At 46.6% G+C, this 27,131-nt stretch overlaps 1 protein-coding gene across 1 annotated transcript; it reads left to right on the plus strand.

Annotated features, from left to right (window-relative positions):
* xpo1b (exportin 1 b) lies at positions 1 to 25,874 on the plus strand. The gene is made up of 25 exons (XM_084021423.1): positions 1 to 634; positions 2,067 to 2,198; positions 2,346 to 2,447; positions 7,114 to 7,186; positions 8,363 to 8,424; positions 9,061 to 9,105; positions 12,819 to 13,000; positions 13,851 to 13,899; positions 13,999 to 14,118; positions 14,774 to 14,902; positions 14,995 to 15,153; positions 15,754 to 15,951; positions 16,875 to 17,013; positions 17,091 to 17,272; positions 18,582 to 18,738; positions 18,821 to 18,984; positions 19,285 to 19,419; positions 19,499 to 19,682; positions 20,369 to 20,475; positions 21,025 to 21,219; positions 21,305 to 21,473; positions 22,797 to 22,931; positions 23,281 to 23,437; positions 23,675 to 23,771; positions 24,584 to 25,874. The coding sequence occupies exons 2-25, from the start codon at positions 2,073 to 2,075 to the stop codon at positions 24,728 to 24,730; spliced, it is 3,213 nt and encodes a 1,070-aa protein (XP_083877549.1). The 5' UTR covers positions 1 to 634; positions 2,067 to 2,072; the 3' UTR covers positions 24,731 to 25,874.
* The last annotated feature ends 1,257 nt before the right edge of the window (positions 25,875 to 27,131 follow it).

Below are 27,131 nucleotides of genomic sequence, written 5' to 3' on the forward strand. Positions count from 1 at the left end.
GTGTTAAGTCCGTTCTGCCGTGGAGCGACTCTGCCCTCCTTTTTTCCTCTCCGGGGCGGCGGAGTCGCGTGGGCCGCTTGAGCGAATTGAAAATAAATACTGACAGCCCCTTCGACCAATGGCGCGCGGACTAGGAAGTCTCGGGCAACGCCGCGGCCAATCGGGGCGCGCGGTGGGCGGGACCCTCGGTCCAAACTTTACGCGGCGCCATCGGCTGAAAACTAAACCGAGATGGAATCTCCCAGTCTGAACCGGTTTCAACCGGTTGCGAGTTTAGTCGCCTGAGAGAGGAGAGGAGGCACACGGGCAGCACAACCTCTACACCGCCCCGCCGGAGAAAAAAATCTACCAGAGTGGCGAATTAATTAGTGAATCAAGCTTTACTTTGTTCCGTAAAATGTGTCGGGGTGACATATTGCCCGGTTTGCCGCGATAGTAGTTCTGGAATCCGCATCAGGAGGTTTTGTCAGCAGCGCAGACATCACCTCGCTGGCTTGGAGCTGGAGATAGTCACCGCTGCAGAAATAGGAAATCTCTCCCCAATCAAGACTGAAGTGCTCACTATTCATCCCGTAGCTCCGGTTTTAGGGGCTCAAACGCCGCCTCTTCTTTCAGTCAGAGCCTCGGACTGTAGGTAGGTAACCGCCGGGTGAAGCGGGAAAACCCGCCGTCATTAGCGTCTCTGGGGCTGCTGTCCGCCACTGCTGCTGTGAATAAACATGTATGTGTGTGGGTATTAAGTTGTGTTATAGCCTGTCATAACGCTCCACGGCGAGGACGAGCTAATTCTGAATGCAGGAGGAGGGAGGAGGAGGAGGAGGAGGAGGGGGGAGGAGGGGGGAGGAGGGGGAGCTAGCATTCACCGCTCTGAGGATTAGCTAACGCTGGCTGTAATCGAAAGTGATGTAACTTCAGCTAACTAGCTGGTTGTCGCGGGTCAGAGTTAGTCAGCGCACACCAACAAAAAAATACCCGCGGTGTGATTAAGAAAAACGCGCGCGCCTCCCGCCGCGGCAGCATCATCATCCCTCGCGTGCGCCCCTGTGATGCGCGCGGATGTCAAGTGGCTGCTTAACGGCGTTAACTTGTTTTTAACGGCGGAACCATTACGGTTCCCGGAGTGTTTCCCGCAGCACGGAGCGCCGACTTCCCTAAACAAGTTAAAAACCAGAGTCGAAGGGGACGATGGGAGGGGTTGTAGTCCGCATCTCTGTGCGACACGCCGCTAACGGCTAGCTAACGGGAAGGCTTGCATCGGCTAGCCTTCCTGTGTGTGATGTGCTTTAGTGCCGCGTGCAAATGTCAACACGGTTGTAAAGCTGCGTTCATCTTCCGGTTTGTCTTTTACTCTAGTTATTTTCGTACGTATCTTCTCCGCTACTCGCGTCGCGCGCTGTTTTTGGAGGAAGTGAACGCATCCCGTCACTGTACAGATGTAAACAACGTGACGTCGCCCAGTATATCCGGCACGTGGCTCGTTTAACCTTCTCAATATGGACGTGGGGAGTGGGCGTGGTTTAACCTCACTGTCTGTACATGACCACAAGCCCTTAATATGACTGCTATATTGATCATAGTACTGTAGTACTTAAGGTATACTTGCTGGACAGCTTTACTATTATTTCGCTATTACTTTATCACCAATGATGTGTTGTGCTATTTCTTTCGACAAATGTACTTATTGTGAGTCGCTTTGGACAAAAGCATCTGCTAAATGTAATGTAATATTATTATTAATAAGTTTACCTGATGCGTTCACTCCAGCCACCGATCATTTAATTCATTCATACTTGCTGCCCCAAAGGTGTAGTAGACCAGAGCCCTCTGTCCAAAAATGTTTAGCCAAATTAATTATTATTAAAGCTCGACTTTCCTTTTTTGCTTTGCATGCTTTTTTTTGAACAGTGACAGACTTGTGACAGCGTGAGCAACTTCTTCATGCCAGCTCACCGGTGGGATGTTTGTTTAGTAGTTGGTCAGCTGTTTGGAATTGTTTTCTGAAAGGCAGGGTGCACGTGACTGCCTGTTGAATGTGTTGACCCCTCCCTCTGCTGTCCTTGTTGCAGAGCTCTATGCCAGCAATTATGACAATGTTAGCGGACCATGCAGCACAGCAGCTGCTGGACTTCAACCAGAAACTGGATATCAACCTGCTGGATAATGTGGTGAACTGTCTATACCATGGGGTGGGACCGCAGGTATGTTGTGAAGCACATATACATGCTTTATAAACCATCTGACAAACTGTGTGTGTGTATGTGTGTGTGTGTCAAATAGATAATTATGCCTTGAATAAAGGTGCATGCTTTGCTTTGACAACCAGTGTTTTTCTGTGTGTGTTACAGCAAAGAATGGCACAGGAAGTTTTGACACACTTAAAAGAGCACCCGGATGCGTGGACCAGGGTGGACACCATCCTTGAGTTCTCCCAGAACATGAACACCAAAGTAAGTTACCTCCAGACCACAAAACATTGGTGCACACACACTTGCTTGTGCTTTGAGGAAGTATATGCTATTACAAAAACAATTTTGTAAAATGAAAAAAACAAAAAAAAAACAACAACATGTAGATTAAAGACACTAAGCCACAGTAGTTTGCTGACAGCATGCTTTAAATGATATAAAATATGCTAGTTTTTATCGGAGGCAGCTTTATGCACAGGGAGTTCATATTGTTGTTGCACGTTGCCTCAGCAGAAGTTGAATATGTAGCTGTATTGGCAACCTGCCCTAGCTGTTGAGCTATGCAGGACCTCTGACCTTTTGGATGAAATGAATCATGTTGGATCTGAACCCACCACACGAACAATTGACTTTCCCCGTCAGATCCTGCTGTTAATACAGGACAATATGCAATAAGGCTTTTAAGATTCGGCCCAGTTGGCTCTGACTGGGAATGAGCCCCATCATACCAATCCTATCAGCTGTATTTATTTTGGTACCAGTTTGGTTTGTGGCACAGCCGTAATGCCTGATCTCTATTTCACTGCACCCTCTAGGAATGGTAATTTGAAGCAAAATTCGTATTAATAATCAACGATTACAGAATAAACAGACATGGATGCATGCTTCTGTATAACTTGCATGCTTTATTGCTCGTAGATTAGATGATTAAAGATGCAGGGCAAGTCCAGCCCACTGTTGTACGGTGAAAAGGGCTGAAGCTTACAAATGTCAATGTAAAGTAGGAAAACCCAAGATATCTGGGCATGTCTGCGTGGACAGGGGTCAGCTGTATGTGCAGGCTGTAACTCCTGGTTGTTTACGACCTGGTGCATCAGTCAAAAGGAGAAGTAACAATACAGGACATTTTCACCCTACATTTTGTACATTTTTAACTCCAATGCATCAATTTACTGCACGTTGTGAGCTAAATGAAGAAGCTACATGCATACAAGATGATGCTATGTGTTTCTTGACTGGTCGGGTGGGTTCAGGCCCCTCCCACTCGGGACAGCCGGGACCCTCGAAAGGCCAAAGCTAGTACGAAGGAAGTGTCGAGGTCAAGGCGAGGGTTGCTGTAAATCTCATGGTCGGATCCACGAGACCTCGGACCTTTCCGAGACCAGCTAATAAAGCCAGGGGCACCGCTCCGATTGGGGAGAGGCTCCTCCCACACAGAGCGGCCGGCGCAGAAATATCACGAAACTGTGGCGAGCCGACCAAGACTGTAGGTCATTAAGCACTAATACTGGATTAGTAATGGAAAATGAGAATCATGGGAGTTTCCTTTGTACAAAGATTAAGCTGTGTGGAAGTGACTGGGATCGTTCAACATCAGGTTTGACAAACTGTGACGTATGAATACATGGATGTAGATGTAAATAGCAGATGGGCCCTGACCCAGGTCTCTGAGTCGGTACTGGACCGACAGCAGATATCAGGGTTGATATTGTTATCTGTGCATCTCTAGTTATGAGCAGAAACAAAGGTGATAATAATAAGTTTGGGTGAACTCACACGCTGTGATGTCATATAAATGGTGCCGTGCCCATAGCCTGGCCTCTGATCAGTTATACTAACCTCTCAGCATCAGTGTGGCCGTTTATCCGGACCACCATGAAACAGAAAAACCCCTACCAGGTCCCAACACGTCGCATTGTTCTATTGCAGCCGCTTAGATTTCTGGCAATTCTGTCCCACAATCCACGCAGTCACAGGAGCAAGAGGGTCAAAGTTCAAGCTGCAATGTTACCACAAATTTGTTTGTTCCAATTGTATGAATACTGCATGCAAGAGTGTTTACTTTGTTAGCGCAGCTGCCTGCAGTGTGTACTCAAAGTAAAAAGATGTAGTGATTTGGAGCGCGATGCTAAAAAGAATTAAAAAAAGTAAATTTTAAAGTATTTAAAGTATTTTCTGTTAATATATACACCGTTCAAGCACATTTCAGGGATTCACAATTGTTGAATTGTTGAACCAAAAGCAAATTGAGTGTTTTAAAACATTCAAGCCTTTATTGTCCCATGGTGGGATATTAATCCACGTGTATGAAATGAAGTACGATGCATCCACGGCTTCCTCAAAGTACGCAGTGTGACATTTGCTTTTTTCTCCATTGGCTTGCTGTAAGAGTGCTTTTAACACTGACGTTCATTACTAATGTCTTAAGTTGATGTATCAACAGTGCCTTTTCTAGTTTTACATTTGTAATTTGCCAAGTGATAGGGGCATTAGAGGAAGAGAGGAAACAAAAGGTAAACACCTCTTGAATTCTACATTTATCTTGTTTTGTTTTTAAGAAAAGTGCATAATGTAGAAGCACTTTGAACATTTGGCTTTTCTTAGAAACTGCAGTAGTCTTAATATTTGAAGAAGAAAAAACATGTAATGAATTCAAGCTGTGATTTTTTGATATTAATCACAATGTTCCATTATGTTTATGGCTTGTAATAGGAAGAAAAGTGGTGTGTCATCCTGTGCATCATGACACAGCTAGGCTTTGACGGCAGGCCTCCACAAGGTCTACCCTTTTTAAATTCCCTTTGACTGAATTCTGTTCATCCGTTTCTATTGCATCTGTTTCATTGGACAGAGGGAGGGGGCAGGCTGCAGTCAGTAGGCTCCATTGTAGAGAGACGATCTGTGGATGGCTTGATTTCACCTGTAGGGATCATGGCCCCGCCCCCCCGTCTTCTTTTAAGGCCCTGACACACCAAGGCGATTATCGGCCGCCGGACCGTCGGTGACGCGAGTCTCTTCTGTGTTCGGAGTTCTTTTTCGGCCGGTTCCAAATGTCGAATCGGCCAAGTCGTTCAGTCTGACCGATCTGATTGGTGCTAGCCCTTGACTAGCCAATCAGTGAACGAGATCTTTCTCTTCCACAAGAAGAAGTCCGAGAGTGGACAACGCCAGTATCTTCTCACTCCTAAATAAAAATAAAATAATATAATAATAATAAATAAACACTCCTACCTAATCTCGTAGTCGATGTTTCCGTTCGGAGAGTCATGACAACAATCCTTCTTGACTACTCAACTCTCTGATCACAACAATGCGTGCTCTGTTTTGGTCTCGAGAGATGTTCCGTCATTTCCGGTTTCCTTTTTTTTTGGGTGACAATTAATATTGCTGTTATGGAAACATTCAGTCTCAAATGGTACTTTTTGACCGTGTCGGGGAGACGGGAGCCGACTGATCAGTCCGATGGCCATTTCTGATGCCGATCGGCCGTCGGATTGGTGTGTCAGGGCCTTTACAGTGCATCCTCTTCCTCTTCTCCCCTTCGTCTCCCTCAGCTCTTCGGCCAACACCCTTTTTTTTAATAATGTGCTTTTGCCAGCTTAAAAAAAGTCTCAAAGCATTCAGCGCCCGCTACTCAAAGCGAGTCCTTCCTTACCTCTTGTGGCGGTCTAAAGCGTGGCAGTTAAAGGTGAAGCGACCTGTCGGTGGTTTTCATTATGCAGGTTTCACCTTTTATCTTCCAGCGTCCAACGTCTGCAACACGTTGTTAATCCTGCTTTAATATCACCCTCAACTACATGTCATTTATTTCTCCTTATTTATTTTGCCATCATTGTTCTCCTGAAATAAATGATCCCTACAGCTGAAACAGTCAGTTGGAGTAACACTAGATCAAAAACTAACTAGTAAATCAAATGTTTTGTTTTTGTTTCTTTTTGTTTTCTTGATGCTTCATTTTAAGCTGAAATGAATACGGGGCCATAACCTGTGGTTGGTCTTGCTGTTCCTTATGACACACCAGTTAAAGGGATCTGATTTGGGCTCACGTTAGACTTCAGCCATATTGTATATTTTAGACTCGCATGGCTTCGGGGTTGGGTATCGATGAGGTCTCTTGGTCTGCATTCTGCTTGTGGATCCTCGTGGCCGTCTGCCATCTGATAAAGAAAAAAACGTCTTTTATTTCCAGCAGATTTCATGCTACAATAACGATGGAGTTCAGCCTGTTTGATACTGGGTTTTACTTTATTTGGACCCGGTAGCGTGAGTGGACTCTGGGGCGGTGATGATCCAACCAGGGACGTTGATTAAGATGTAAGTAAGCATGGTGCTGCGCTGGTGAGGGCGTTGCTCCGCCTCCCAGTTTGACCATCAAACCCTCACCAGGCGGTCCAGTTGGTTTGGGAGATCATGGAGGATTTCTGTGTGAAATCATTTTAGTTGCAATGATCCTTAGAAAGGAAACATTCCTATTAGAAAACAAAGCGCTTGTGTACTCGCTACTGAGCGCCGCAGCGCTGCGACCGGACGACGTTTCGATGCCCAACCCCACGCGGCGTCCGTGAAAGACCATTTAAACCAGACCTCGCTCCGTCTGTTTAGACCGGAGCAGAGCTGGTTGGCGTACTGTTGTATTCCTCTGCTGTCTTTTTGCCGTCTGGTGTGATGCTGGGAGAAACAGCAGGACTTCTGCAGTGTTCCAGCTTTAATGCTGCTTGTAGGGAATCAAAGAGAAAAACACACTCCAGTGAAATGTCCTGCTACAAAAACACCTGCATGAAAGACGCGGCTCAGTCTCAATTCAAAGTTAGAATGCAAGTTATTCCCGGCCGGTCCACTTCATACTGTCTTTGGTTAGTTTTAAAGATACAGTGTGTTCTGCTGAGTGTCCTGGTGACTAATGCTCGTCCCTCCTTGCATGTTACAGTACTATGCTCTTCAGATTCTGGAAACGGTTATCAAAACAAGATGGAAGATTCTCCCCCGGAATCAGTGTGAAGGTAAGAGTCCAACCCTTCTGTGCTGTAATTCACAACAGGAAAGTGTAAAAAGTCTCAGGGTGCCTCTTTAAATGTTGTGACGTGCGGTTGCCAAGTCGAGGAGCGTCCCCCCGCTAAGCATGCTGGTTGTTTTCTGCTCGGCTGGCTCGGACTCTCAGCTGCGAGCCAGGTTGGATCCTGCACCGCCGCTCTAGAGGAAGCAACAACAGCCCTGATTTATACAGCTTTGTGACCATGGGAGGGGCAACTTTACTGGTAACTGTGATGGCTTTAAAATGTGAAACCCCATCTTTCAAATGTTTCTGTTAGAATATGAGACGTTCCCGGTGTTTCGTTCACCTCATTAGGAGCAGGAGGAGGAGGCTTTTTGGTGCGGATTAATTCCTGCCACCGTTGTCGAGTTGTCGATGTCAGGAATTTTCACATCGTACACTTAGGGGGCTTTTAATGAGACGCCTCTGGAAACGGTCCAGATCTTCATTCACAATCATAACCAATGGGCAAAGCTGTTTCTGACTCCGTCTGTTGGAAATGTTAGCTTTGAGTTATCTTTTCAAAACAAAATGCAACGTCCTTTGTTACCGAGATATCTTTTTCATCATCTACACACAGAGTGGGATGAAAATGAGCACAAGAAAAGCGATGATTATGCAGTCAATGTAATATTCATGTGGAAACCAGTTGATCCTGCCTCCCTTCATTCTTCTATTATTTTGCTCAACATTTCAATCTTGCCCCATTGACCTAAGACTTCCCTACTTCTGACCGTAGATGCCTGAATTTTGTTCAAGTGGCAAACCCAGTGCAGGGCGACCGGCAAGTATGTCTTTCCCCCTTGTGTCCGAGTATTGCCTTGTTGCTCCGCCCACTTCACCCCAGCACATCACTGTCCCAACGCAGACAGACGCTCCGCTCACATTGACAGACTGTAAAAGCAGCAGGAGACGTGTAACGTCCACTGAACCGAAGCTTCAGGCCTGTGGAGGTTCAGCTGCAGCCCACATTGTGTTTAAATGGAGGGCGAGTACAGATGTGCTGCTGGGATGAGACGTGAGCCTGCAGGCTGGTTGAGCAACCTGCTCCGGGCAACTCGGCAACTTATCAGGATGTGTTTGGATGCAGGCGTGTCCCCGCTTCGCGCTCACCGTGTGCTTCTCCTGTTTGTGTGTTTGCCAGGTATAAAAAAGTATGTTGTTGGTCTCATTATCAAGACTTCGTCAGACGCATCCAACGTGGAGGTGAGTCCACTCTTCAGATAAAGCTGGGTATATAAAGATAAATATTGTGTGTGTGAATCATTACAGGAGACTTATTATGATGGAACGTGTGGTTGGCTCTACATTAAAGTCACATTTCTAACATCTATTTTTTCAGATTTAGAGTGGTGCTTTTCTGTGTGTTTTCTATATATTTCACAGTAAAAAAAAGAAACTGAAACGAAACTTTAAAATGTAACTAAACCGGAATTTAAATCAGAAATATTAATAATAAGATTTGACTTCTAGAGCACAGTAGTTCAGGGTTCAGTGACTCAGTCAGATGAAGGTAACTTCTACACATAAAAGCAGCATTTAGCTTTTATTATTTAATGACTAACTTCCTGCTCACAAAGCCTCACACATTAAAACGATTGGCCAGAATTCTCCAAAGTTATTTATTATTAAACGTCTATAAACTGTTGAAGAACCATCATTTGCTGCAGTGTCCTAGACGGTATTATATTAGAGTAACTTGATTACTTTACTGAAGGCTTGGAGGTTATTAGTAAATTGATTTAACACGTCTTTACTCCCCGGTGATGAAACCTAACATTATGGATCTCCTTGGGTTCTTCAGGAACATTTAATGTTAATTGCTTGTTGGTCCTTCCGTAGAAAGAAAAGGTGTACATCGGGAAGCTGAACATGATCCTGGTCCAGGTGAGTCCTCCATACTCATCACTAGTCCATAAACCTGCTGCTTTTACAGCTCAAACCTTCAGGCTACGACGGCAAAGACCTTGTGTTTCTCTCCGTCCAACGTGCTGATTTTCATCTTTTCCATTTTCATGTCACCCCATGTTTTAATGCAGACAAGAACCCAACGTCACGTTGTTGGTCAGAACACCTGATCTCCAGGCTTTGGGCCTCTTATTGAGGCTTAACTCTAATAACTGGGTAACTGGTCTGCAAGGTTGTTTTTGAAGTCAGTCAGTAGATGACCATGATCATAATCCGTCGTTGTGGGAACCCCAGCTGTTCAAACGCCTCACCAGTGTTGCATTGTGGGAAAGCACCAAGAAGGGGCAGCAAACCAAACCGTTCCAATGAAGCACCTTTCTTTACAGAAAAACGATCTACAACGATCTACCTTCAGAGTGATTTACAGGGTTGGAAAGGTGCTGGAAATCCTTGAAAACCCTTGAATTTTAGTGGGGTACTCCCAAGGTTTGGAAAGGTCTTGGATGTAGACTAAAGGTCTTGAAATGTGTGTTGTATGTGTTGACATCTATGATAGAACAGAGAAAAGAAGATCTCCATATCTGAGGGACTGAAAACAGCATTTTCTGACATTTCTTTATGAAAAATGACTTTTGATGATGAACAGATGATGAAAATAGTTGGTGATTATATTTCTGTGGATCTGTTAGTGGAATTAGTTTTCCTTTCATTTGTGGTCCTTCTGTAAAAAGCTGTCTCCAAACATCATGTTGGTTGTTTAGAGGACAATAACATCTCATTTAATGTGATGAACAAGTGACATAATAAGTAGACTGAATACTGACCATTGGATTGATACAAATATGGAGTTTACCACAGCTGGAAGGGGCTGGAAAAGCATGGAAATGCACCTGGAAATGCTTGCATTTGAATTTGGAAAGGTGTATGAACCCTGGATTTGTTTTGCATTATTCTATGATCAATTTGTAATTTCCAAGCATGATGTCATAGATGAGTTTTAGTCTTTTTAAGACTTCCACACAGAGAGCAGGAACCCTGAGTTACAACGACGACTAAATAACGTGGATCAGGACGGAGTCACTGACATCAGGAAGGTCTTCAGTCTGAGACTTCTTGAGGTCTGCTCCTGAACGTAACGTGTGTGTTGGTGTGTGTCGGTGTGTGTTGGTGTGTGTCGGTGTGTGTTGGTGTGTGTCGGTGTGTGTTGGTGTGTGTTGGTGTGTGTCGGTGTGTGTTGGTGTGTGTCGGTGTGTGTTGGTGTGTGTTGGTGTGTGTCGGTGTGTGTCGGTGTGTGTCGGTGTGTGTTGGTGTGTGTCGGTGTGTGTTGGTGTGTGTTGGTGTGTGTTAGTGTGTGTCGGTGTGTGTTGGTGTGTGTCGGTGTGTGTCGGTGTGTGTTGGTGTGTGTCGGTGTGTGTCGGTGTGTGTCGGTGTGTGTCGGTGTGTGTTGGTGTGTGTCGGTGTGTGTCGGTGTGTGTCGGTGTGTGTTAGTGTGTGTCGGTGTGTGTTGGTGTGTGTCGGTGTGTGTCGGTGTGTGTCGGTGTGTGTTGGTGTGTGTTGGTGTGTGTTGGTGTGTGTTAGTGTGTGTCGGTGTGTGTTGGTGTGTGTCGGTGTGTGTCGGTGTGTGTCGGTGTGTGTTAGTGTGTGTCGGTGTGTGTTGGTGTGTGTCGGTGTGTGTCGGTGTGTGTCGGTGTGTGTTGGTGTGTGTTGGTGTGTGTCGGTGTGTGTCGGTGTGTGTCGGTGTGTGTCGGTGTGTGTTGGTGTGTGTCGGTGTGTGTTGGTGTGTGTTGGTGTGTGTCGGTGTGTGTCGGTGTGTGTCGGTGTGTGTTGGTGTGTGTCGGTGTGTGTTGGTGTGTGTTAGTGTGTGTCGGTGTGTGTTGGTGTGTGTCGGTGTGTGTCGGTGTGTGTTGGTGTGTGTCGGTGTGTGTCGGTGTGTGTCGGTGTGTGTCGGTGTGTGTTGGTGTGTGTCGGTGTGTGTCGGTGTGTGTCGGTGTGTGTTAGTGTGTGTCGGTGTGTGTTGGTGTGTGTCGGTGTGTGTCGGTGTGTGTCGGTGTGTGTTGGTGTGTGTTGGTGTGTGTTGGTGTGTGTTAGTGTGTGTCGGTGTGTGTCGGTGTGTGTCGGTGTGTGTCGGTGTGTGTCGGTGTGTGTTAGTGTGTGTCGGTGTGTGTCGGTGTGTGTCGGTGTGTGTCGGTGTGTGTCGGTGTGTGTTGGTGTGTGTTGGTGTGTGTCGGTGTGTGTCGGTGTGTGTCGGTGTGTGTCGGTGTGTGTTGGTGTGTGTCGGTGTGTGTTGGTGTGTGTCGGTGTGTGTCGGTGTGTGTTGGTGTGTGTCGGTGTGTGTTGGTGTGTGTTGGTGTGTGTCGGTGTGTTGGTGTGTGTCGGTGTGTGTTGGTGAGTGTCGGTGTGTGTTGGTGTGTGTTGGTGTGTGTCGGTGTGTGTTGGTGTGTGTTGGTGTGTGTCGGTGTGTGTTGGTGTGTGTCGGTGTGTTGGTGTGTGTCGGTGTGTGTTGGTGTGTGTCGGTGTGTGTTGGTGTGTGTCGGTGTGTGTTGGTGTGTGTCGGTGTGTGTCGGTGTGTGTCGGTGTGTGTCGGTGTGTGTCGGTGTGTGTTGGTGTGTGTCGGTGTGTGTTGGTGTGTGTTGGTGTGTGTTGGTGTGTGTCGGTGTGTGTCGGTGTGTGTTGGTGTGTGTCGGTGTGTGTCGGTGTGTGTCAGTGTGTGTCGGTGTGTGTTGGTGTGTGTTGGTGTGTGTCGGTGTGTGTCGGTGTGTGTTGGTGTGTGTTGGTGTGTGTCGGTGTGTGTCGGTGTGTGTCGGTGTGTGTTAGTGTGTGTTGGTGTATGTTAGTGTGTGTTGGTGTGTGTCGGTGTGTGTTGGTGTGTGTCGGTGTGTTGGTGTGTGTCGGTGTGTGTTGGTGTGTGTTGGTGTGTGTCGGTGTGTGTTGGTGAGTGTCGGTGTGTGTTGGTGTGTGTTGGTGTGTGTCGGTGTGTGTTGGTGTGTGTCGGTGTGTTGGTGTGTGTCGGTGTGTGTTGGTGTGTGTCGGTGTGTGTTGGTGTGTGTCGGTGTGTGTCGGTGTGTGTTGGTGTGTGTCGGTGTGTGTCGGTGTGTGTTGGTGTGTGTCGGTGTGTGAGAGACGGTGATTGGCTCACCGCTACATGAGTGACTCTGTATTAATGAGAATGAGTCAGCGCTGCGTCAGCCGAGCTAACGTTGCCTTCAGGGGCTCCAGATCCCTCCCTCGCTCCTCGTGTTTGTGGAGAGATGCATGTTGTTTCTGTGATTTCATCATCACTGTTACTATCGGCTGATCGTAGTAACCCGGAAAGAAGGGGGGGCTTTTTAGAGCCACAGATGAGTTGGGTTAGGCTATAGATATTATATGGATAGTATGAGATGTTATCTCCCGTTGTGGGTATCGTGTTCTGGCGTCGGTGTTTCTTTTCCTGTTTAAAATCAGCGATAAACGAAATGATTCAACGACAAACTGAGACTCTGGACTAGAAACCAGGTCTGTGGTTCACACCAGCTTTAATGCTTTAATGTCGAAGCTACTTTAATGAGACTACAAACGTCTTCACCCAAACACTCGTCCACCTTTCTTTTTTTTACTGGTGGCGACGGGAAGTCATGTGACCCTGCTGCAGTTCCTTTCTAGCCTAGCGTTGTATTTAAATGTTGCTCATGTCCAACTCTGTCCGGTTGTAGATCCTGAAGCAGGAGTGGCCCAAACACTGGCCCACCTTCATCAGCGACATCGTCGGGGCGAGTCGCACCAGCGAGAGCCTCTGTCAGAACAACATGATCATCCTGAAGCTGCTCAGCGAGGAGGTCTTCGACTTCTCCAGCGGACAGATGACCCAGGTCAAGGCCAAGCACCTGAAAGACAGGTGAGCACGCCGCCGCTCGCCGCCACTCAGCCGTTCCCATGGCGCCGGTGGGCGAACAGCTGGGTCTCTGTCCCGTTTCCCGACGAGCGTTTATCTCAGGCTGGAAGAGAAGCTGGGGGTCATGACCCGGTGATGTCATGCTGCCTTCGCCTGCTCTGGATGTTTGCTCTGCTTGACACTGGAGTCACCGCTGCATTTGACAAGTGAAGAAGTATAAGTACGAAGTATTATGCAGCCTTATTTTCAGCGTTGCCTTAGTTACAAGAAGTTGTGCACATAAAGAACACATGAATTATTCATCTGGCCTGTTTGGCTGAACAACTGAGGAGACTTTGATGTCTACTAGAGCCCGTTATTTTCATTATCAATTAATCTGATGATTATGTTCTAGATTTAAAGGTTTGGTCTAAAAAATATGGAAATAGCAAAAGATGTCCTTTTCCAGTTTCTCAAAGCACAAACGGATGTCTTTTAATGGATTGAGTTTATCCAAAACCCAAAGTATCTGTTTAATATGGTATAAAACAAAGAACATCTTCATATGTGAAAAGGTTAAAAACATTTAAAATATCTTTTTCTGCACAGTTAAATGCCGTCTTTCAGCCTCTTTTGTGTCACGCGAGCTTCACAGGTGCAGCTGTTCAAACTTTGACTCGTTGGACAGGAAACATTAGTTTGATACAGAAGTTGAGGATTGTTGGTACGGTGTTTTATTACACCGACGAACAGACGGCAATACGTGTTTCAGGATCGGTGAGATTTAGCTGAGATTATAAAATCCTAACCCACTGCAGCTGGACGAGCGTCTCAAACAAAGACATCCAAAACATCATGTCTTCTTCTCTTTCAGCATGTGCAACGAGTTCTCCCAGATATTCCAGCTTTGCCAGTTTGTTATGGTACGCACGTATACTTTCTATATCTCACTTTTTAGCCTTGGTGTTCAAGTCATTCATCATTTATTCACCTGTTTGTTGTCTCATTGGTTGCACATACAGGAAAACTCCCAGAATGCACCGCTGGTCCACGCCACTCTGGAAACCCTGCTACGTTTTCTCAACTGGATTCCTCTGGGCTACATCTTTGAAACCAAACTGATCAGCACGCTGGTGTATAAGGTGAGTGGGCGGGGTCACACACGACGTCCAGTGATTGGTCAGCGTTCACCAAGCAGGCTGTAAGATGCTACGGATCAGATTCCTCAGGGACAGCTGTGGTTATGAAGGAGGTGCTTGTCTACAGTAGTAACGGTCGGCATGACAACTGTTTGAGGAGTACGGTGCTTTGGTGACGCTGGAAGCAGCAACATGAATTTTCGGCTGCGTTTAAAAACAGGAACGAGAAAAAAACCGATTCGATGATCAGTCGACTATCAGCAAGACTTGACCAATCAGGTTCAGCTATGCAAATTCTTACTCCCCTCATTTAGACCTTGTTTTGAAAACGATCCACAACAATGAAGCCGTAATGCTGCAGTGTGCATGCCAGGCCAGTAGGTGGCGGTGAGACTCCCTGAGAGAGATTTCACTCTGGAACCCGGTTTCAGTTTTCATTTGCAGAAAACGACTTTTGCGTATGATGTTGAAAACGTCGTCGTGTTTTAAACATCAGAGTCTGGTGGATTTGAAAAAGAGCACAGATCAGTTTCACTTTGGGAGAACGGATAATGATTGATTGATTGATTGTGTGGGTAAACACCCGGCCGTGCTGACTGTTGATTAACGTGATATCTCCCCTCTGTCCCTCGACTCCACATCCTTCACCTGTCTCCAGTTCCTGAACGTGCCCATGTTCCGTAACGTGACCCTGAAGTGCCTCACGGAGATCGCCGGCGTGAGCGTCAGCCAGTACGAGGAGCAGTTCGTCACGCTCTTCACGCTGACCATGTGTCAGCTCAAACAGGTGGGTCGGCCTCGACGGGACCACGCGGCGCTCCGGTCCGTCCACGTAAAGACGCTAATTAAGATTGTCCATGTGACCCTGTGGCGCCGTAGATGCTGCCGCTGAACACCAACATCCGTCTGGCGTACGCCAACGGCAAAGACGACGAGCAGAACTTCATCCAGAACCTCAGCCTGTTCCTGTGTACGTTCCTCAAAGAGCACGGCCAGCTGATCGAGAAGAGGCTCAACCTCCGAGAAACGCTGATGGAGGTAAGGCAGGCCGTGGTCGGTACCTGTTTAGAGGACAATAACATCTCATTTAATGTGATGAACAAGTGACATAATAAGTAGACTGAATACTGACCATTGGATTGATACAAAGATGGAGTTTACCACAGCTGGAAGGGGCTGGAAAAGCATGGAAATGCACCTGGAAATGCTTGGAAAGTGCTTGAACTTGACTTTGGAGAAGGTGTAGGAACCCTGATTATGGATTCAGTTAGAGATATAATACCAGTGTGTCTTGCTTATGAACAAGATGTTCCCAGAATTGAAGCTCTAACTTGTACAAAGAGGTAGAGAGGGAGCAACAACTCCACTGTGAACCAGGTCACATGACCAGAGGTGATAGTCGGCTACCAATCGGTTGCTCTGGACTTCCCGCTGTTAGGTTAAGGAAACTCAAATGCTGCCAGACGTCTGGTTCAGCGTCTCCCACGGCGACGGATCTCATTGCTCGGTCACGCGAGACTCAGAGGAGGAAACAGGAAGTGGCATCTCTAAAAGCATCCATCTGAGGATTTTATGAATTGATGTGGGCTCTTAGATTGATATGAATTGTAAAATCTATGTTTCATGCTGCTCCCCCAGGCCCTCCACTACATGCTGCTGGTGTCGGAGGTGGAGGAGACGGAGATCTTCAAGATCTGTCTGGAGTACTGGAACCACCTGGCTGCCGAGCTGTACCGAGAGAGTCCCTTCTCCACGTCCACGTCGCCGCTGCTCTCCGGGAACCAGCACTTCGACGTGCCGCCTCGCCGGCAGCTCTACCTGCCCGTTCTCTCTAAGGTACCACAGACAGCTGCACCACAGACAGCTGCACCACAGACAGACGGTCTGTGTCTGCTGCTGCACCGCTGCCGACAGCGTTACTGAGGATCAGCAGCCTGTAAATAACAGACTGCTTCCTCCACGGGGAGGATGTTTCACATGTTACATACATATTGGAAACAATGTATAGTGTGTGTATATCAGGGCTGGGCGTTATATTGATATTCAATTGTAGTAATAATCATTTATTTAATTTGTTCTGAAGTGTTCCAGCAAACAACACAAAACCATCACAAATATAAAATGAAATCACAAAAGCAGCTAAAAAGAAGCCCACCAATTAAAGACCACATGAAGATGATTTACAAAGAATCCTCCAGACGGTAAAATCTGTTAAAGTGAACTCAACACCAGAGCTGTGTTATTTAAATCAGACGGCCTCCGTGTGTTCCTTGTTTACAGGCTGATTCCAGGAACGTGAATGAACTCAGTCTGTGGTTAACACAGGAGATTTCAAACATTCTGTTCTATGATATCAAATCATTTCAGTTCATACAGCTCATGAATGTTGAAGCTTTTCCACCACTTGAAGGCGGTTTCTAACCGTTGCCAGGGGAACCAGTATGAAGCTTTCTGGTTGGCTGCCAGAAATATCCTCCTGCAGCACTTTTATCTGCTTTGACTCACTTAGTCAAAATAATAATAATAATAATATTATGTCCACATCACTGATGGTTATCAAACATTTTGTAAATATTTTCTGAGAGCACCGATGGCCGACGCCACAACATTTATGGAGGTATTTGGTGAAACCTGTTGTGATATTGTGATGCGTCGACCTGCTGACAGGTGTGTCTTGGTTGTGATGCGTCGACCTGCTGACAGGTGTGTCTTGGTTGTGATGCGTCGACCTGCTGACAGGTGTGTCTTGGTTGTGACAGGTGCGGCTGCTGATGGTGAGTCGGATGGCGAAGCCGGAGGAGGTCCTGGTGGTGGAGAACGACCAGGGCGAGGTGGTGCGAGAGTTCATGAAGGACACCGACTCCATCAACCTCTACAAGAACATGAGGGAGACCCTCGGTGAGTAGAGACTCTGTATGTTTACGTGCACGCTCCTTGAGAGGTGTCCCTGTGCTGACCCCACCTGTCCTCTGCAGTCTACCTGACTCACCTGGACTACGCCGACACGGAGCGCATCATGACGGAGAAGCTGCACAACCAGGTGAACGGCACCGAGTGGTCCTGGAAGAACCTGAACACGCTGTGCTGGGCCATCGGCTCCATCAGCGGGGCCATGCACGAGGAGGACGAGAAGAGGTTCCTGGTCACCGTCATCAAGGTAGGGGACCAACGCGCTCGTTGTCATGGTTACGCTACCCACATCAATCACAGGTGAAAATGAGGTGCCTGTTTGAGGATCACTAACAGCCCCATCTGTTAGTGGAATTAGTTTTCCTTTCATTTGTGGTCCTTCTGTAAAAAGCTGTCTCCAAACATCATGTTGGTTGTTTAGAGGACAATAACATCTAATTTAATGTGATGAACAAGTGACATAATAAGTAGACTGAATACTGACCATTGGATTGGTACAAAGATGGAGTTTACCACAGCTGGAAGGGGCTGGAAAAGCATGGAGATGCACCTGGAAATGCTTGGAAAGTGCTTGAATGTGACTTTGGAGAAGGTGGAGGAACCTTGAGTGAAGCCCAAGTTATGCTTCCGCGTCGACACAACGCAAGGGGGCTTGCGGACCGCTTACGTCCTTGCGGACCCCCCTTACGTCCAACGCAAGGGCCTGACGTGTACCTCCCAAAAATCCTAGACGCGCGTCGAGGCGACGCAACACCAACGCAACACCAACGCAACACCAACGCAACACCAACGCAACACCAACGCAACGCCAATGCAACGCCAACGCAACACCAACGCAACACCAACGCAACACCAACGCAACACCAACGCAACACCAACGCAGCGGCATTGGCTGTGATTGGTCCGCTAACTACATCCGCTGGAGACCGCTATCCGGTTTCCACTCATAAACACCGCCATTTAAACTTTTAAAAGGCTACTTGTATTGTTTTCACCTGGTTTTATTGTTTTCACCTGGTTTTATTGTTTTCACCTGGTTTTATTGTTTTCACCAAAACACCAAGTTCTGAAAATTGTGGACGTTTAAAGCCGGAAAGTAAACAAATAGGCTATAACGAGGCTAACGACGATATACATCAAGAGTCTCGGTCGGTCGGTCAGTCTTTACAAAAAAACATAGCGCCCTCTACCGGTGTGGCATTGAATTGCATTTCGACACGTAAACCCAACGCAGAACCATCACGGTCTCCAAGCAACTGCGTGGCCGTTGCGTGGCCGTTGCGTTGCCGTTGCGTGATCACTACGCGGAAGCATAATCAGGGCTTTATAGTATTTTCCGTCCAGCTCAAAGGTGTCAAGTTCCGTTTTTTTATGTTCTTCACGTTCATCTTGTTCTTCTTCAGTTAAATCGTTGTTGGACGTTGTTGATCACTCAGATTCTAAGTGCACGTTTCTGCTCTGCTGCAGCTTCCTCTTTGATTTTCAAGGGTTTTTTACAGAAGACTACCTTGAGTCCAGGTTGTGTGCCTGATTGTGTTAAACCTTGTGTGTCTCAGGACCTGCTGGGTCTGTGTGAGCAGAAGAGAGGGAAGGACAACAAGGCCATCATAGCCTCCAACATCATGTACATCGTTGGCCAGTACCCACGCTTCCTCCGAGCCCACTGGAAGTTCCTCAAAACGGTGGTCAACAAGCTCTTTGAGTTCATGCACGGTGAGACGCGCTCGGCTTTGGGAAGGTGTCCGTGCTTTTAACGATGCTGCGTGTTATCACCCTCCGTGTCCTCCTTCCCCAGAGACCCACGACGGCGTTCAGGACATGGCCTGCGACACCTTCATCAAGATCGCCCAGAAGTGCCGGCGCCACTTCATCCAGGTGCAGGTGGGAGAGGTGATGCCCTTCATCGACGAGATCCTCAACAACATCAACACCATCATCTGTGACCTTCAGCCCCAGCAGGTCGGTGAAAACACCTTCATCACAGTCTGGAGCTTTATCCAGGGTCCGTACGGGTGCTGGAAATCCTTGGAAACACTTTTAGTGTGGTGTTTTCAAGGTTTGAAAAGTGCTTGGATGTAGAATAAAGGGCTTGAAATGTGTGTTCTATGTGATGACATCTATAATAGAACAGAGAAAAGAATATATTGAATAATATTTGAGGGACTAAAAACAGCATTTTCTGACATTTGATGATGAAGAGATGATAATCTTCATCACACTGCAGTCATTGGCCTCATCACGTTCTCCGTGTGTGTGCAGGTGCACACGTTCTACGAGGCGGTAGGTTATATGATCGGGGCCCAGACGGACCAGGCGGTCCAGGAGCACCTGATAGAGAAGTACATGCTGCTGCCCAACCAGGTGTGGGACAGCATCATCCAGCAGGCCACCAAGGTGAGAGAGCGTTCCACTAGCAGGTGGTGAGAAGGTTCACCCTCACAGACGCTGTGACTGATGTACCCCTCCCCCCCAGAACGTGGACATCCTGAAGGACCCCGAGACGGTGAAGCAGCTGGGCAGCATCCTGAAGACCAACGTGCGAGCCTGCAAGGCGGTGGGACACCCCTTCGTCATCCAGCTGGGCCGGATCTACCTCGACATGCTCAACGTCTACAAGTGCCTCAGCGAGAACATCTCGGCCGCCATCCAGACCAACGGTAAGGGAGGTGTGTGTTGGTGAGCCGTCGGCCCGCTGGCGCTCCCGTCTCAGTGACGGATGGAGACAACAACTAGATCATCGGTCTCTCTGCATACATAACAGATAAATCCATTTTCAAATACATATCCTGTATTTTTTAGTCTACCATGAGAGCTAGACAGAAGTCCTCAAGAGTCCAGAATGAGACCTCTCCCTGAGTGAGACAATACTGGATCTATTCCAACAGTTAGTCACTTTAACGGCAGGGACTTTCCCTGGAGAAGAGGAACCTTTTTGAGGAACTCGTTGTGTTTCAACCAGAGGGACCCGGATCTAGATTAAGGTTTCAGGAGTACTTCCTGAAAGCACAGGGGGCTTTTGTGGTGGCTGTGATCGGCGGCGATGGCCGACTGATTGGAACGAGGGAGTCCTCTGTTTGGATTCAGGGCAGGAGGAGGGCTTTCATTGGCTGCTGACTCGGAGCAGGGCGGGGCAGAAAGGCAGGAACAAATGCTGTTCCAAAGCTTCGATGCCTGACTGGAGATCATGATAGAAAACATCAGGAAACCGTGACACACAACCCCGCAGACCCGGCACTGCTCAGAGATCAGCTTTCAGAACCGCTTCCATCCCACCGTCACCATGAAACCCAGGCTGTGAGAGGAACGGTGCTAGAGATCTGTGTTTCTCCTCTTTGTGATGCAGGCGAGATGGTGACGAAGCAGCCGCTGATCCGGAGCATGAGGACGGTGAAACGGGAGACGCTGAAGCTGATCTCAGGCTGGGTCAGCCGATCCAACGACCCGCAGATGGTGAGAACCACTCTGGAATCAAACCCTCACTACGTGGACAAGCCACCAGGATGCCAGTTAGTGGGGTGTACCCGCATGTTTGAATCAGAAGGTTCACATCAGTGCATGGACCCACAGACCTCATCCTGGTGCTATTTATAGATCACACACCAGATGTAATGAATCTGCATCACAGTTGAGATCCATCATGTGTGGGATTTAGAAACTGGTCCAAACGTGAATATAATGTATGAAGTCTAAAACACAGAGCCTGGATCGGCCTGATGTCGGTGTGAGAGTGCTGCACTGACTCATGATTTATTATGTGTAAATGCAATCGTGAAAAGTCACATGACTTCATGACATAGTCTCTGTTAGCCTGTTAGCATGTTAGCATTCCCCTCTTTGTAAAAGCGTCTAACTTCACCAGAACCGACATATTTTATGTCTTAGAAAAAACGTTGTTTGACCACCGATGGAAACAAATCCGTGTCCCACGTTGAGTTGAAGGAACTGGATCTCTAAGTGGATCCCCCTGGTTGATCCCCCTCCGTTGTTGTGCTTCTGCAGGTTGGAGAGAACTTTGTTCCTCCGCTGCTGGACGCCGTCCTCATCGACTATCAACGCAACGTCCCCGCCGCCCGCGAGCCCGAGGTCCTCAGCACCATGGCAACCATCGTCAACAAGCTGGGGGGCCACATCACCAGCGAGATCCCCCAGATCTTTGACGCCGTCTTCGAGTGCACCCTGAACATGATCAACAAGGTGAGGCATGGCCGGGACCACCGGACTGAACATGTGACCCGGAGCCAGGTGGTGTTTGATGTTGATGTGTGTGTGTTTACTTCAGAACTTCGAGGAGTTCCCCGAACACCGGACTCACTTCTTCTACTTACTCCAAGCTGTGAACTCTCACTGCTTCCCGGCATTCCTCGCCATCCCCCCCGCCCAGTTCAAGCTGGTGCTGGACTCCATCATCTGGGCCTTCAAACACACCATGAGGAACGTGGCTGATACTGGTGAGACTGGAGACGGAGACACGTATATACACAGATATACACACATATACACACATATACACATATATATACACACATATACACATATATATACACACATATACACACACACATATACACATATACACACACATATACACATATATATACACATATATATACACACATATACACATATATATACACACATATACACATATATATACACACATATACACACACACATATACACATATACACACACATATACACATATATATACACACATATACACACACACATATACACATATACACACACATATACACATATATATACACACATATACACATATATATACACACATATACACATATATATACACACATATACACATATATATACACACATATACACACACACATATACACATATACACACACATATACACATATATATACACACATATACACACACACATATACACATATACACACACATATACACATATATATACACACATATACACATATATATACACACATATACACATATATATACACACATATACACATATATATACACACATATACACACACACATATACACATATACACACACATACACACATATACACATATATATATATATACACATATATATACACACATATACACACACATATACACATATATATACACACATATACACACACATATACACATATACACACACATATACACATATATATACACACATATACACATATATATACACACATATACACATATATATACACACATATACACACACACATATACACATATACACACACATACACACATATACACATATATATATATACACATATATATACACACACATACACACATATACACATATATATATATACACATATATATACACACATATACACACATATACACATATATATACACACATATACACACACATATACACATATATATACACACATATACACACACATATACACATATACACACACATATACACATATATATACACACATATACACATATATATACACACATATACACATATATATACACACATATACACACACACATATACACATATACACACACATACACACATATACACATATATATATATACACATATATATACACACACATACACACATATACACATACATATATATACACACATATACACACATATACACATATATATACACACATATACACACATATATATACACACATATACACACATATATATATACACACACACACACACACATATACTTGAAAGTGCTTGAAACGCCTGTTGTCCATCCCAGGTCTGCAGATCCTGTACACGCTGCTGCAGAACGTGGCCCAGGAGGAGGCGGCGGCCCAGAGCTTCTACCAGACCTACTTCTGTGACATCCTGCAGCACATCTTCTCCGTGGTCACCGACACGTCGCACACCGCCGGTGAGTTCCCGCCGCTCCATGCTCACCTCTGATTGGCCCGCAGCGCCGGGGACATGTGAGAATGGAACCAATCGGAGCGGATTTCTGAGTCCCCGGATCCTTCCGGGTCCGTTTACCTCAGAGCACCTCCTCCCTTTAGCACCTGATGTTTCCATGGCAACATACCACCTCTGTTGTGTGATAGAGCCTTTATTTATCGTTGTGTTGCTTCTTTATAATATGACACATTTTTATAACATACGACACTTCCTACGTAGTTTTGGTACAAGACGGCCGAGATGATGATGATGATGATGATGATGGTGGTGGTGTGTGTGTGTGTGTGTGTGTGTGTGTGTGTGTGCTGCAGGCCTGACGATGCACGCCTCCATCCTGGCCTACATGTTCAACCTGGTGGAGGAGGGGAAGATCACCACGGTGCTGAACCCGGCCAGTCCCAACAACCAGGGCTTCATCCAGGAGTACGTGGCCAACCTGCTGAAGACCGCCTTCCCTCACCTGCAGGAGTGAGTGCATCATCTCACACACACACGTATGCTGTCGTACAACACAGTGTGGTAACATCCCTGTGTGTGTGTGTGTGTGTGTGTGTGTGTGTGTGTGTGTGTGTGTGTGTGTGTGTGTGTGTGTGTGTGTGTGTGTGTGTGTGTGTGTGTGTGTGTGTGTGTGTGTGTGTGTGTGTGTGTGTGTGTGTGTGTGTGTGTGTGTGTGTGTGTGTGTGTGTGTGTGTGTGTGTGTGTTAGTGCCCAGGTGAAGGTGTTTGTGACCGGGCTGTTCAGCCTAAACCAGGATATTCCAGCCTTCAAGGAGCACCTGAGGGACTTCCTGGTCCAGATCAAGGTGAGTTAAAGTGTTTCTAGACTTTCATGTTGAAATTAAAGAAACAACTGAGGAGACTTGGTCATGATCAGGGATTAAAGAATCAGTTTATTGATTATTAGATCCTTAAAATCATTTATTGCACAAACATGTTAAACATTTCCTGTCTGCTGCTTCTTCCCTCCGCTTTAACTTCATGGAAATTAAACGATGATCTGATGGAAGTTTTCACTTCCAACATTTTTATGCCTTCGTGCCGACGACCGCTGTGCCCAGAGGCATTGTGGGTTTCTTTTATTATTATTTTCGTGCACGCCATGAAACATCTCGAGGGAATTTGCTCTCAAGGATGAACTGATTAGTGGTCAAAGGTCTCAAAACCCAGTTAGATGACAAAACCAGAAAATGGTCCTACTTCTCTCTGCTGGCCACCAGGGGGTGACTCCTCTCTGCTTGTATAGAAGTCTATGAGAAAATGGTCCTACTTCTCTCTGCTGGCCACCAGGGGGCGACTCCTCTCTGGTTGTATAGAAGTCTATGAGAAAATGGTCCTACTTCTCTCTGCTGGCCACCAGGGGGCGACTCCTCTCTGGTTGTATAGAAGTCTATGAGAAAATGGTCCTACTTCTCTCTGCTGGCCACCAGGGGGCGACTCCTCTCTGGTTGTATAGAAGTCTATGAGAAAATGGTACTACTTCTCTCTGCTGGCCACCAGGGGGCGACCCCTCTCTGGTTGTATAGAAGTCATTTAAAGGAGTTGAGTTGCTCTGGTCAGTTAAATGGAGAATGTTTTTCGGAGCTCTGATCGCCGTGTTTCCTGTTTCCTGTTGCAGGAGTTTGCCGGCGAGGACACCTCAGACCTGTTCCTGGAGGAGAGGGAGGCGTCGCTCCGCCAGGCCCAGGAGGAGAAACACAAGATCCAGATGTCGGTCCCGGGGATCCTGAACCCCCATGAGATCCCCGAGGAGATGTGTGACTGAGCGCCGGCTCCACACCTGTACAGTAGTCCAAACAAACAAACAAACCACAGCAAACACAACAAAACCCAAGAGAGGCACTTGTGGGAGGCCACTCCCCCTTCTGCAGAGCGGGCCGTCCCATTGGATGTTTGTTGACCAAAACAATGGCACTAGTGTAAATGAGTGTTTTCTACGGAGACTTTGGTGAAACCTCAGAACTGTTGGGCCGGCCGTCGACGCCGGCGAGTCATGATCCAACATCTTTTTCTTCTGTTCCCTCCACCTCACGGTTATGTTTAATTTCTTCACTTCCTCCCATGTGTTTATATATAAATAGATTATATATACAGTCTGAGCGGGTGTTTGGTCCGGTCGGCATCGAGGCTTCGGGACCTGACGGGACAGGAAGTGGTTTTTGTTTTTTTTAGTGGCGCACGCACCTGCTTGTCTGGTGCCCCACGGCATTGTGGGAGAATGTGAATCTAACAGATTAATGAATGAAGGCTGAGAGATGCTGCTGTCGTGTGTCAGAGTTTCTGCTTCACCTAAAAAAACTTTTTTTTTTCTTTTTTTTTGGGAAAGCAAAACGGAAAATATGTGCATATCATCCCAATTGTAAAGCATCTTTAATACCATGGGAACATTTCCTTTTATTCTATTGTTTCTTTGTGTGTGAGCGTGTGTGTGTGTGTGTGTGTGTGTGTGCTGTCGCCGAGTCGACATCAGCGTTTTGTTTTCCTCTGAGAGGATTGTTCATTATGGGATGTTAAAGGAAGTGGCGGAGGTATTTATGGGTTCTTAGTTGGTCTTTATAACAACTCCTGTTTAACTCAGATGGCTTTTGAGATTTTGAACTGTACTAATTTAGACTGTTTACCGTGCGGTAGCGCTCCACCTCGCTATCTTAGAGCAAAAACATGACAAATAAAACCGGGTTTACATTTAATTTTGTATTTTTGCATTTTTCAGTTGTACCTGTTTTGAGTTGAAACACAGCGAAAGGCTTCTTTTTGTCCAGAGAGCAAATTAAAGGCCAACGAGTTTAATTAGGAAAAGAATGTATAAATCCAAATAAGCTCCCGATCTCTAAAAAGGCAGATTTCCTTCTCAAGGTGTTACATTTGTTGTGAACTTTTTGAAATGATTAAAGTTGAGAATTTTATAACCCTGCCTTCTCTCAGATCTCCTCATTCCAGCTCGACTCTAAAAGCACGCTGATGATGGTGATGGTGATGATGGGTGTCATCTGTCACACAGTTTATCCTGCGGCGTCAGGACATTTCCGCTCATCGCCACGCGGCCGAGGTCGCTGGCGTGTAACGCGAGCCGGCTGCTAATCCCCACTAACATGCCGGTATTCACTGAAAGGTTACGATGAAGATCACACACTGAAAGGTTGAAACACTCGTCTGACGCAACCGGAGGAAGTCTGAGGCTCACACACAGTATATAACAATTATAGTATGTAATATAAAGTACTTGTAGTACTGTTTTATGTCAAAACCTGCACAGGGACGTCGTCATGGTGATGTCACCTGTTGGTTTGAGGTCTACGGTTTTGAAGCTCCGAGTTCACCACCTTGGAATATTTTGCAACCAGTGAAGGAAGTGACCATATTTGGACTGTGGAGGAGCGACGGGTGGATCTGATGAACACAAGCATGCAGAGCTGCACCCCAAACCACCACCCTTACTGGATCTGGATCCATGTGGATTCTGGTGTGAAGCTGCTAACAAAGTTAGCTTCATGATTCAAAGTCAACTTTACAGCTAAGTGTTAAAGTCATCTTAGTAGCTAACTAGCATTGGTAGCGTGGTAGCGACCTGTCAATCAGCAGGTAAGCCCCGCCCCCTAAAGCATCCCCTGCTTTCTGGTCTGGTGGACTCTAAATGGACCTGTCAATCAGCAGGTAAGCCCCGCCCCCTAAAGCATCCCCTGCTTTCTGGTCTGGTGGACTCTAAATGGACCATAATGTACTAAATGAACATCATGCTGGATTGAAGAAGACTTGAAACTAGAGATTGAGACCATAAACTCATGTTTACAATGTTTACTGAGATAATACATCAAGAGAGAAGTAGGACCATTTTCTCATAGACTTCTATACAACCAGAGAGGAGTCGCCCCCTGGTGGCCAGCAGAGAGAAGTAGGACCATTTTCTCATAGACTTCTATACAACCAGAGAGGAGTCGCCCCCTGGTGGCCAGCAGAGAGAAGTAGGACCATTTTCTCATAGACTTCTATACAACCAGAGAGGAGTCGCCCCCTGGTGGCCAGCAGAGAGAAGTAGGACCATTTTCTCATATACTTCTATACAACCAGAGAGGAGTCGCCCCCTGGTGGCCAGCAGAGAGACCATTTTCTCATAGACTTCTATACAACCAGAGAGGAGTCGCCCCCTGGTGGCCAGCAGAGAGAAG

The sequence above is a fragment of the Eutrigla gurnardus genome, assembly GCF_963514095.1.
Source record: "Eutrigla gurnardus genome assembly, chromosome: 11".
Classification (NCBI taxonomy): domain Eukaryota; kingdom Metazoa; phylum Chordata; class Actinopteri; order Perciformes; family Triglidae; genus Eutrigla; species Eutrigla gurnardus.